Source organism: Mirounga leonina, unplaced genomic scaffold (assembly GCF_011800145.1).
Source record: "Mirounga leonina isolate KUSES-001 unplaced genomic scaffold, KU_Mleo_1.0 Mir_94, whole genome shotgun sequence".
Taxonomy (NCBI): Eukaryota; Metazoa; Chordata; class Mammalia; order Carnivora; family Phocidae; genus Mirounga; species Mirounga leonina.
Genome location: NW_023270855.1, coordinates 32993848 through 33006774, shown reverse-complemented (window position 1 = coordinate 33006774; position 12927 = coordinate 32993848). Strand labels below are relative to the sequence as shown.

Below are 12927 nucleotides of genomic sequence, written 5' to 3'. Positions count from 1 at the left end.
ACTTTACAAATGTGGTAACCAAAAGTCCTAAAGGCCACACAGCAGGAATTGGTAGACCCGGAATCCAGATGAAGGTCAATTTGATACCAAAGGACTTATCATCCTATAAAATGAGGCACAGGGTATCTCATTTTGGGGGTGTGAGCCTAAATGATCAGCATTTAATAAAAACAGTGGCATCTCAAAGCGACTGATTTTCTCTATTTGTAGTTAATGATTTTTATTTTTTTATGCATAGCATTTTCCATAGTCCCACCTTGAGCACTCAAGCTTCCAGAAGAATCCAGATGCTGGTCTGTTGGCTGTTGACTGGGAGGAATAATTGGTGGGCTCAACATATTTAACCAGTCCCTAAAAAGACAAGAAGAAAGTAAATAAACAACAGGTCTGCAATTTCATATATAAATTTTACCTTTCCCTTGGATTTTTCATTTCCCGGGGCTTCCACAAAGAAACATTTTTTTCCCCCCTCCTTCATATTTCAGAAGGACAGAATGTTCAGAGGTTAATATTCAGTTCTATAAATGGATTAACATAATGTCAATCACTGAACTAACTAGTTGTTCCACAAATACATTAACTAGATTAAAGATGACTATTCCTCTCGAAAGTTTCTTATTGTGGCTATTAAAGTGTACACAGATCCTCTCCTATAAGAAAATTATTTCAGTAACTCAGAAGGAGTGCAGCAGAGACAAAGCTTCTTACGATCTTTGGGTAAGGAAGCCTAGCAAAGTCACATGTCACCTCCATGACAACATTCCAGATGTGATCTGAAACAGAAGCTGGTCTTGGAGCGGTCAGGGACCAGCCACAATGGTGGGGTCAGCAGGCACTCACTCAGGTCTTCAGAGCAACAGAGGGCAAAAGAAGGTAGAGTGAGGGGAGCCGAGCACCCAAGTGACCCATTCCTTCAGTTCTCCTATTAAGAACGGGGGCAAAACTACTCCTACATTCCCTGTTCTCTGCCTTGTTTCCCAAGTTCTTTACTCCCTTCCTCCTCCATTCTTTTGTGGTCTTCCCGGTCCCTCTAGGAGGTACCTGCATGGGTGTGATGCAAGAGGGTGACATCCAGAGGGCACGAGTCACTGTGTGTTCTACTTCAAGCCTTTCTTGTCTCTCAACTTGTTAGTGAGCTTCTTCAGGGGAAGGGAGCAGGAAGGGAGAGTGAAGGCTCTTCCAACATGAACTCTCTTGCTTGCCTTGATATTAGCATCTGTTTCGTTTACCTTATTATTCTCAACAGGAGCATGTTCTCATGACTAAACAACTTCTTTCTAAATTTCTGTATTTCTGTCTTTATCTACAGTGGGAGCCAGTCCCAGCAGTTCGCCCCGTCAATCCTGGCACCATGTTTCCCCATGCAAAAGCTTGGCTACACCGCTTACATCATAAGCCTCTTCAATAAAGAGGAGATAATGACAGTACCTCAGAGTTTTGTTGTTAGGACTAAATGAAAAAAAAAAAAAGGGTGAAAAACATTTGGCATGGATCTGGGTACAGAGTCGCATTCAGTAGATTTCAGCTATGACCACCATTGTCTTCATTATTGGTGAAAATCATAGTGTGGCTTTCCCTACAGTGATAAACCAAGACAGCAGGAATTGGATTTTGTTGGAATTAAACCAGTCAAGGAGGGAAGAATGGTTACAAGTCTCTGTAGCAGAGGTTTTCCATGAAAGTCGTTCACTCTTCCTGCAAAAAAAAGTATCTCAACGTAAAAATTACCTAATTCTTATTTGTGATATTTTAAGACACTTTCAGTTACTACTCATCTTAGCTATCACTATGGCTAGTGAAATAAGCAAGGTGAACGTGCTGTATAATTGAATTTCATAACAACACATTAAGGACATCAGAAAGGAATTGTTGCAGACTTCCAAGCTAATGGGGCATTTTCTGATAAGCGCCTTTCATTTAGTCCATTTCATTACTGTAGACCCAAATCCCCACATTATAGAAAATTACAAGGTCACATACAAATTACCAGCCCTGGTGACCTTGTTACTCAGCAAGAGTGCTGAAATGAGGAACACCAGCAACAGAAATAATAATGTTATCATATGATGACATCCCCCGTGACAAATCAGAAACTCTATAAACACTGGCAGGAGGAGCTCCTACTCAAGGTCCATGGACATGGGGGTTGTGTGACTGTTATAAAAGGTAAGGTATTCACTTCTTAGGCCAATGACTTGATTGATTAATGATTTTCCTTCTCTGTAGTAGCTATGAAAAGTGCAGAGTTCTTCCTTTTGTGATTTTTTTGGTTGTTTAAAATAATTTCAGATTTATAGCTTTTCTGTAAGAAAAGTACGAGAGTACTTCTTCTTTGCAAGAAGAGTACAAGAACTCCTACATATCCTTCATCCAGATTCCCCAACTTAAACCCTTTATCACATTTGCTATCTATTATCTATCTATCTATCTAGCTAGCTAGCTAGCTAGCTAGCTAGCCATCATCATTTCTCTAAATGGGATTGGCAAACTATGGCCTGTGGGCAAAGTCTGCTTTTGCACAGCCTGCAAATCGAGAATGATTTTTACATTTTTAAGTGGGTGAAAAAATTAAAATAATAATGTTTCATGACATATGATAATTATATAAAATTCAAATGTCAGTGTCTATAAATAAATTTTATTGGAATAAAGTCATGTTCACTCGTTATGTATTGTCTATGGCTGTTTTTGTGCTACAATGACAGAATTAAGTATTTGTTATTTGGCCCTTTACAGAAAAATGTTTGATGATTCCTGGTCTAAAACTGTGGGCTCATTTCTTCAATACTAATACAATACCACAGATTCATTCTCATCTCTCCTCTTTCCATATTTATAACTCCTTTTGACAGTAAGGAACCTGGCTCCCATTATCCTCAATAAATTTACTTATTTTCTGAACTATAGAATGTGTCAAAAGTAGTTTCAGAACTGTTAAGCAAACAAAACAAAACAAAACAACCAATAGAAAACCCCAAACCTACTTTCTAGAGTTCTGTTCATGATTCTTTTTATTCCTTTGTTAAAATAGCATAAAATAGTAAAATAGTATGGTCTAAATTTACTTGGGTTAGTTCCTCTCCTTCCTCTTCAGTTGGTTGTATTATTTGTTTAAAATGTAGTTGGAGTCATCCACTTCTGTTTTTTTCTACATTAACTATTTATTTTTATTATTTTTGTTGTTGAGTATGTAAAATGTTAACAGTTCAAAAGTCAAAATACACAGAGAGTCATATTCAGGTAAGAGTCACATTTCCCCCATGTCTCCCAGTCTGTTTCCATCCCCTTATCACTTCCATGCCATCCCTACCAGCCCTCTATAGGAAATCAATTTCATTCTGGTATCTCCTATGTTTCTTTTTGCAAAAAGTAAGCAGATATGTGTCTAATGCAAAAGGTACCATATTATAATGACTCTTGCACTTTCATCTTTCAACTTAAAATATAACCTGGAAATCATTCACCCCCCAGTTCATAGAGAGCATTTCATTCCTCTTTTTTTTTTTTTTTGAGAGCATTTCATTCTTTTTCATGGCTGCGTAGTACTCCACATGTGGCTATGCTATCATGTATTTCCCCACTCTCTCATGTTTGAGCATGTTTTCAATATTTTGCAATTATTGCAATTAATGCTGCAGTGAATAACCTTGAGCTACTGATTTTTGTATACTTGGAGATATATCTTCAAGGTAAATTCCTAGAAGTGGAATTTCTGGGACAAAAGGTAAATAGATACTTGGTTTTAGATACTGACAAATTCCCTTCTCAAGGGCTGTGCCATCTGCATTCCCACCAGCCATGCGGGTCAGTGCTGGTTTCTCCACAGCCATGTCATAAGAGTATGTTGTCAAGTTTTTAATGTTTTCCAATCTGAGAGATAAAAGCTGGTATCTTAAAGTAGTTCTGATTTGCATTTGTTCTCAACATGAGCATTATGAATGGAGTCGACTGTCTTTTCATGTGCATAGGGCTATTATGTAATATGTAGGTATATGCATATATGCATTTTATTTCTCTATTTTTTGTGTGTATTCATGTCCTTGCTCCTTCTTCTATCAGGTTTTTTGTCTTTTCCCTTCCCTTTGTCATGTGTCTTTGCTTAGACTGTTTTTTTTTTGCCATGCAAAAGTTTAAAAATTTTTTTCTGTAATCAAACTCCTTTCTTTTATTGCCTCTGTACTTTGAGTTATAGTACATGGTGTGAGTTTATTCTGGTGTAAGGTGAATCTAATTTTATCTTTTAAAAATGACTACAGAGTTCTCTTGACAGTGATATTATTTTAACTTAAGACTCAGAAGATTTTATACAATTAAGAAATTTTGATCAAAGCAATGTGTTTGTTTGGCTTTTTACTAAGTATGCATTTATAAAGTGTATTTTGAAAAAAAAAAAGGGTTCTTTGTTAACTATAAAATATGGAAAATATTGGGCTAAACACAGTCAACCAGGACTTTTTCTTGCAGGACGTTTGAGAGTTTTTAACACACTGTGAATCTCCCAAGAGGAGGACAGCCCACATGCATGCATCTAGAATGGTCACATTTTTGGGGATCATAAGCTCATAGACCACACCTTGAGAAATGCTGCTTCAGGTTATACTACTTTCCCATCCTGGTGGCATTGTTTTTTGTTTGTTTTGTTTTTATTTACTTTGTATATGTTTAACAATTTCATCTTCTCCAGAGCATTTTTTGGTGCCTTGTTGATAAGCACAGGTGCATAGACTAGCACCTGTATCTTATATGCTGACATTTTAATATATGATATTTAATACGAATTGACTTGACCCTTGATCAACTTCTTTAAACCCCATGCCTTCCTAACTCAGGAAGCAGCAAACATCTAAGGAAGTGGGAGTTTAGCTGAGGCACACTCACAGCATGCGAGCCCCGGCTAGAGTTCTGAACGTCTCCCTGGTCTGCTCTTACCTCAGCTGCTGTGCTCTGGAATCTGTTCTTGCTCTTTGTTCAACCATTTTCATACTTGTCTTATCTTCTGCACTTGACACTCCGGTTGCTTTCCTCAGCTTTGATTATAACCCTTTTCTCCCAAGGACTGACTCTATCTACCTGTTATGAAAGCCTCTAACTCCTTTGGTGGATGAACAACACCCTTTTCAGTCAGGCCTGCTCTCTGAGCATGTTCAGGTACTGCTGTGTCCTCCCCTTTCCTCTGTGGACTCAGGCAGGCCTCCCACCCCTGCCTCTCCTCTTGAAACTAGAGAAAGGACCTCCAGGCACACCTATGCATGCTGAGTACTGTCACCAGAAGATATGTTTTATTTAAGAGTCAAGGCAATGGATTCACATTAAATACCACATATAAAAATATAGAGCAGATGAAGAATAAATACCATCTTGTGAATTTTCACAATGGCCAGATTTATCTAATATCAAAATCTTGGCCAAAATAAGGATACCTCATGTTTTCCTCCCATTTGCATGCTAGATTTTTTTGAAGTGAGGCACAGGCATTAACTGAATCAGGTATTTTTACAACTGAGGAGGATGTCCTCAGTGAAGATAGACTATGGTTTCAGCTCCTTCATTTAAAAGCACAATTTTGTTTACAAGAAGAATTTTACACACATTTATTTCATTAATGTGTTTCCTCTAAGTACATTATGTGTGTACATACATAAAACCTATACACAAATACATGACACGAGGCCAACAGTTAGCTTAATCATCTCTCTATATACTCAGTAACCATTTACTGAACTCCTGTGTGTCAGGTCCCGGGGAATCAAAGAGCTCACAGTCTGATGGAAGAAGCATTCTAGGCAGCAGAAAATGAATTAAAACATGGTTTGTACACAAAGGCTGCTGTGGGTCGATCAGATCACCTGCTTGTTCCCTTCAGAGACCTCCCTTGTAATGAAATTATCTACAATCTTGTATATACTGAAGTATTTATTTGGGGGGGGATAATTATTTGAGAAATCAAAAAAGATGTATGAAATCTAAAGAAATTATTCATCTAATTCTCATTTACAGCCCTGAGCTACCTGCTATCCTAAAGCTCTGGGTTAGAGGAGCCAGCCAGTCAAATCTGGGTATATGAGATCTTATATTTGGAATTTAGCAATATGCAACAATTTCTATCCAATACTTAATGATACTTAGCATTTGGTGCCGGTGTGCATTTCTTAGTCACTGAGAGAAATGTGGGTTTTAAAAGTCTTGTATAGCCAGGGACAGAATAGGGAGAGGCTTGGGAAACATCTTACTCTGGGGGGATTTCACAGATTCGTCTTAAAAGCTGATGAATACTGTTTTCCCAGAAAAACATACATAAATACTAAGTTTTACTTCCAATTTCAGGAGGTCTGAGATCACCTAAAGCCCACTCATGGACTTTTGGACTCCCAAATTAGGCACATGTACACCTTGGAATACTGTGGAGGTGCTGTTTTGAGCAGTGTAAATTCCATGGTTGGCAAAGTTTTTTTGTGAAGAGCCAGACAGAAAATACATTGGGCTTTACAAGCCATGAGGTCTCTATTGCAACTATTCAACTCTGCTGTTGTAGTGTAGTAAGCACACCTAAACAATAAGTAAACGTACGGGCATGGCTGTATTACAATAAAATCTTACCAAAAATTCTCGCAATGAACAGGATTTGGCCCACAGGCTGTAGCTGAACGACCTCCATCTTGGAGGAAGGGATTGTGAAGTGAAACATTCTGAGGGCTTTTATGAAAATTCCTGTCAATTTTCCTCATAAATGTGTTTTGAATCCACCTTTCTCACCAACTCTACTTCTACCACCAAAGCCCAACGATTACCTTGCCTCATGTTATCTGTAGCAAAAACTCTTGATGGATCCCCTCATCACCATTCATTCTGGCTTCATTTCTCTGCTGTCCACACTGTAGCCAAAATTCCAATCTGATTATGTCAACCTCTTGTTTAAAACCCTTCAGTATCATTGGGAAGATACTGTACTTGAGAGTCAAACCAGAATCTTTATGCTGGCCTTTGAGGCTTTGCATAAACTAATCTTTATGTATTTTTCCAACCTTGTCTTGCATTATTCTCCCTCTCACTAAGTTCCAGCCATGCTGGTCTTCTCTCAATTTCTGGAATATGCCATGCTTCCAACTATCATGGGGCCTTTGCCCAGGCTGTGCCCCCTTGTGTAGAGTACATTCTCCTCCCCTGTTTCTACTCTTCCTTGGCCTGGTAACTAATCCCAACTGTGATGGTGTTTGGAAGCGAGGCTTTGGGAAGTGCTTAGGTCATGAGGGCAGAGCTCTCATAAATGAGATTAGTGCCCTTATGAAAGTGAACCCAGAGAACTCCCTTGGCCTTTCTGTCATGCAAGGACAGAGTGAGAATACGGCTGTCTATGAACCAAGAAGACAAGCTGTGACCAGATTATAAACTCCATCAGGCAGGCAATCATGTCTGTTTTCTTCACCTTGGGCCTGACACATAATAGATGCTCAACAAATGTTTGTTGAATGATTATACTGGAATTAAAATTTTAAAAAATGTTGAATGAATGAATGAATAAATACTTGTAGGAAGGCAGGCCAGGGCTATAAGAGAAATACCTAGAGGTGAGAGTGAAAAGATTGAGAAATGGATGAATTCTTGAGAAAGATCTGGTAGAGAGGAGGTCAGGAGAACATGCTCTGAGAGCAGTGGGAGCAATAACAGAGGCCAGGAAAGGCAGCTAGTTCAAAACAATATGGGAATTATTCTTCCCAGATATTTCTTCTCCTCCCCTCCTAAAAGTGCTCAGGGGATGTTTACATTATGCTGGGATATGGCATAGGATTGCATTTCTTCCATAGCAAAAGTTGGGAAACACACTGCATAAAGAAGCACTGTATTTTCATTTCACATCAAGCTATGTTATTTGGAGACATGCAACAAACACTCACACAAAAGGGAAATCATACTCTTTCTTCTTCTGGCCTCTACAAAATCATCTCTCCTGCCCATACCTTTGTCAGAAAATCCATAAAATGGAGAGGACCCAGCTCCTTCCAAGTGCTCAATGCTCCAACAAATCACAGAAATCATTGATTCCTCTTACTCTACCAAATATACTTTATATGTTCTCTGTAGAGCTGAATATCTTTCCTGTTTGGCAGTGTTTTCCCTCAGGCTAAAAAAAAATATTAATGACATAGCATCTTGGGACCATTTTACAGACACTGACTCATTAGATATGGCAGATAATTCAACTCTGGAGACACAAATCCAAGCATCAGCCATCAAATTCAACTACAACGTGTGAACTGTAATAGCCCATTTCCTTGAGACAGCATGGAGAGAGGCTGGCCCCTTCCTTGTCTTCTCTGCACTGTTACCAGCATAGCTACTTTATGATATCACATTGAATAGATGTTTATTGAGCTACTGCAGGGTCAGACTTTATGCCGGGCACCAAGGAGTAAGACATGATTCTGCCCTTGAGGAATTCAGTCTCCTGGAGACAGACTGTTTGTTAGACCAACATTTAGAAGACGGTGGAATAAGTATTTTTAGATAAAGTTAAGCCCAGGGAACCTTTTACAGTTAGGAGAAGGTTTTAGGCAGGGGTTTCAGCAAAAGTGATGAAAGGGTTGTTCCTGGAGGATGAGAACGAAGGAGCAAGACAGAGAAAAGATAGAAGGATATTCTAGAAGAAACAGCATGCACTACAGCAGAAAGGCCTGGGGAGCCAGGAGCACTCCTCGCAGTGTGAAATGATGGGCACTGGGCATATGTATGTGTTAGATGACGGGAGTGTTGTCAATTGCTAAAGAAGGCAGGGGTTTTAGGTGGCACACTAAAAAGTTTTTACTTCATTCTGAAGGCCCTGAGGATCTTTTGAAGGATGTTAAGCTATAAGAATCTTGGATTTGCCTTTTAGAAAGTCGCAGTAGCAGTTGTGTGGAGAATGGATTGGTGGGGAATAAAAAGGGGGCTAGAAAGATGAGTTAGGATTTCGTTGCTGTATAATCTAGGCAAGAACTAATAGTATTATTTTGGAAATTTAGTACATGTGGGTATGAAAATACACTCTGTGAGGAACACAGAGCCTTCCCTTTGACAAAACTGATTTCCCATTGTATCAAAATAAGGTCCTACTGTACAGAAGTCTCCTAAGAAGACATCTTGTTTTTGTCATTCTATGGGAGTGAAGGCTCTAGAAATGGCAGTTTTCCTCAAGTATCTTACACTCTAATTAGGACTATTTTAGATTCTTTCTGTGTGTCCCATATATTATCTAAGTAAAATTCAAATAGTTATTGAAGGTCCATGTGTCCAATGCTGTGCTGGGTATATAAGGATACTGGATAAAAATAAGACATGGTCCTAGAAAAGTAGGCAAAGATATGAATGGGCAGGTCAGAAGAAAAGACATATAAATATACCCACCTCTCAATATGGTAAGATGTTGACCATGTATATAGTTGTAGAAATGCAAATTAAAATAATGAGATACCACTGACACATAGCAGCTTGGCAAATGTTCTCAAGTTTCATGAAACTCAGTGTGAGCTGGTAGGAATGTAAACTGGTGGACAATTTGGTAATATCTATCAAAGTTACCTTTCAACCAAATAATATTATTGCTAGGAATTTATTGTAAACATATACTTGCCCAAGCTCACAAAGATACGTGCATGAGGATGTATATTACAGCACTGTTTACAGTAACAAAAAGCTAGAAACCACCTATATGTCCATCAGCAGAGAACTGGCTAAATAAATTACAGTACATTCAAACAATGAAATAACGTCTGGCAGTTAATGAAGAATGTGTTCATCTATATGTGCAAATTCAGAAAGATGTCCAAACTCTATTCAGTAAAAACCAAAAAAGCAAGTATAGAATAGTAGAAAGTCTTATCCCATTTATGTTGAAAAAATATATAAATAAAATATGTATTTCCTTATAATATGCACAGGAAATTTCAGAAGGATGCCCAAGAAACTGTTAACCATCAGCATACCTGGGAGCAGAAATGTGGGTTTGGGGGTGGGAGGAGTAAGATCTGTTTCTCACTTTCTGTCTTTCTGCTCTGGTTGAATTTTTTTCTACTTTCCTTTTTAAAGGCAGATTCTCTCTCTTCAGGAGCTTTCAACTTGATGACATCTATAAGAAAACTTCTCTGAAACACAGCGTCAAAGTATCTTTTAAAAACTGTTTTAAGTGATGAATGATTACTGGAAACAGGAGTCTAGATTGGTCCCTCGACCAATAGGGGAGGAGAGAGGAAAACAGTGCCTTCCTCATGCCAACATGTACCATCTGAGCTGATCCTAGCAGCCTTCCCCATTGGAAATACCAACTTCAATGATGAAAGCAGAACATTTTGGGTCTTTACAAATGTTGGTAATGTTCCTGGAAATTGTCAAGTTTTCATTTGCATAAACAACAGCTGCTTTATCTAATGCTATAACTTATCCTTTACCTTTCACTGGAGGGGAATCATTTCGGGGTGAAAATTCTCAAGAAAGTCAGTTTATCTCCTCAAAACAGAAAAAACTAATCAAGCATTGTCTGATTAATTAGGGACACTTGAAAAAATGCTATCAAGGCCTACAGCTGTAATCAATTTAATCAACATGCAGAGAGGCAATCTGGTTTCCTTGATTAACAAAGCTGAATGTTAAACAGAGAAGTGTGACACTGTAGTGCTATTAGCTAAGGCTACAAACTGAGCATTTTCCCTAAATGTTCAAAGTCAGGTCAGGATAAAGTAAAAACTCTCTTATGATGAGGACCATGGGCATGAACATTGCAATTCTTCCCCTTGATATTTCCATGCCGGAAGAACAAGTTTCATCTAAGGAGTAGAAATGGGTAGTAACTTCAGAACGCTTCAAGGAAGACACACACAAAATCAACTACTTGAAAAGATCACACAATAATAAAATGAGGACAAAAAAAGTGATGTGAGATTTCTCTCAGTTTAGTGTTACCCAAGTTGGTTATGGAATTCATCAGGAACAGACATGCCAGACATAAAGAGATAAAATTTTTCTTATTACATTTTTAAGATGTGGATGTGAAATGCATCCATATAGTGTCGATGAATAAATTGGAAAATTCAATTTGCTTATTTTATTTGCATGAAGTCAATTTAAATGTCAAGATGTCTAACGCAAGACTGGTTTATTAATGGTTTGTTTCTTGCTCTTAAAAATCACAGTTATAACTATAAAGTGATGATTATATTTTGTGTAGTTGATCTTCACAATACAGTCTGGAATTCTGGCAATTCTCAATCTTTTGGGGATAAAAAAATTCTCTTTTTTTTGTGTTTGGAATTTAGTGAGAGCACAAATAAATACTTGCTAACTAATGTGTTGTAATCAGATACTACATTTGTTGCATGTAATGTTATCAAAATAGTTTAATTATGGAAATATGTAAATAATTTACCTAAAAAATAAATTGAAAAGAATTCAAGGTAATCTCAGTATCATTCCCATTCACATATGTTTTCTCGAAGAGGGGTGGAAAGGAAAGAGTATGCATGGCACATAGAAATCACTTCATAAGAGTTCAAGCCTGCCCACTAGTAATATATTATAGTACCTGTGATTTTGGTTGGTCACTTTTCTCCTTCTTCTGAGAATGAAGCTCTTCTTCTTTTTTTTTTTTAAGATTTATTTATTTTGGAGAGGGGGGTGGGGCAGAGGGAGAGGGAGAGTACCAAGCACACTCTGTGCTGAGCGTGGAGCCCGATGCAGGGCTTGATCTCAAGACCCTGAGGCCACGACCTGAGCCGAAACCAAGAGTCAGATATCTAACTGACTGTGCCACCCAGGTGCCCCTGTAGTTATTCTTTTTTATGGGCAACCCACCTCATGTGGTTTGGGGGGGGGTTGCTAAGCCTTCCTTCACTCTCAGTATGGGGGCAGACATGAGACCTAAGGTAGACTAAAGTCTACTCTTGGGCTTTTGCTGGATTTATGAGCAGGGCCTTGACTTGTGTTCATGAAAATATGCATGTGCAAATTATATTTATTGAGTACACTTTCCCAACAGAAAATGAAAGGTTGAGAAAAACTGTATGAAGCTGTGATATTTTTAAAAGGTCCTTCAGGAACCTTATATTTCTTTGGGAGACAAATACTGTTTTACCCAGCAGAAGGATGCTCATAGAATGAGCATTTCTCATTCAAAATAAACGTGACATCTTTGAAGACGCAGGGCAAACATCTGTCTCCTGAAATAACAGGTTTTATCTTCATATCTTTGAAGGAACATTAAAAAAATATCTGAATGCCTGCTTTTGCCACTTTATACTTTTGTTCTAAGTATTGATAATAGAGTGGTGACCAAGCCACAGTCCCTGCTCATAAGGAGTTTACAGTCTAGAGGTGGAGACAGATAATAAATAAGTATACAAATAAGTGAAGGGGTTCAGACTATGCCACTCCAAAATGTGCCACTTTGACATAAGGATTATTTTGAGCTGAAGGCAATGAGAAGAAGTAGACACAAGAAAAAGTCTTTGCCCTCTCTTTCTCTACCAGGAAGGGTTGGATGATTTTTTTTTTTTAAAGATTTTATTTATTTGCGAGAGAGAGAATGAGAGACAGAGAGCATGAGAGGGAGGAGGGTCAGAGGGAGAAGCAGACTCCCCGCCGAGCAGGGAGCCCGATGTGGGACTCGATCCCGGGACTCCAGGATCATGACCTGAGCTGAAGGCAGTCGCTTAACCAACTGAGCCACCCATGCGCCCAAGGATTGGATGATTTTTAATCACTGGAGCCAACTCTAGACTCTTACCAGAGATGACACCAGAGCAATCTACACAACAAAACTTACTAACTTGCTCTTATTTTCCATTAATAACAATTGCCCTATATCTATCTATCTATCTATCTATCTATCTATATATCTCCCCTCCCATAATCTGCCACCTCTGGAAAGAAACTCAAAGTCCCTTTCCTTTGTCTTGTCACTGC

General features: G+C 38.5%; 1 protein-coding gene across 6 annotated transcripts in view; it reads right to left on the bottom strand.

Moving 5' to 3' along the window:
* CFAP20DC (CFAP20 domain containing) overlaps window positions 1–12927 on the bottom strand; it is a 261449-nt gene that overhangs the window by 9845 nt on the left and 238677 nt on the right. For all 6 annotated transcript variants that reach the window (XM_034997947.1, XM_034997948.1, XM_034997952.1 and 3 more), the window contains one exon: window positions 257–351. In XM_034997947.1, coding sequence (XP_034853838.1) covers window positions 257–351 — 95 coding nt within the window. The remainder of the gene's footprint in view (window positions 1–256; window positions 352–12927) is intronic.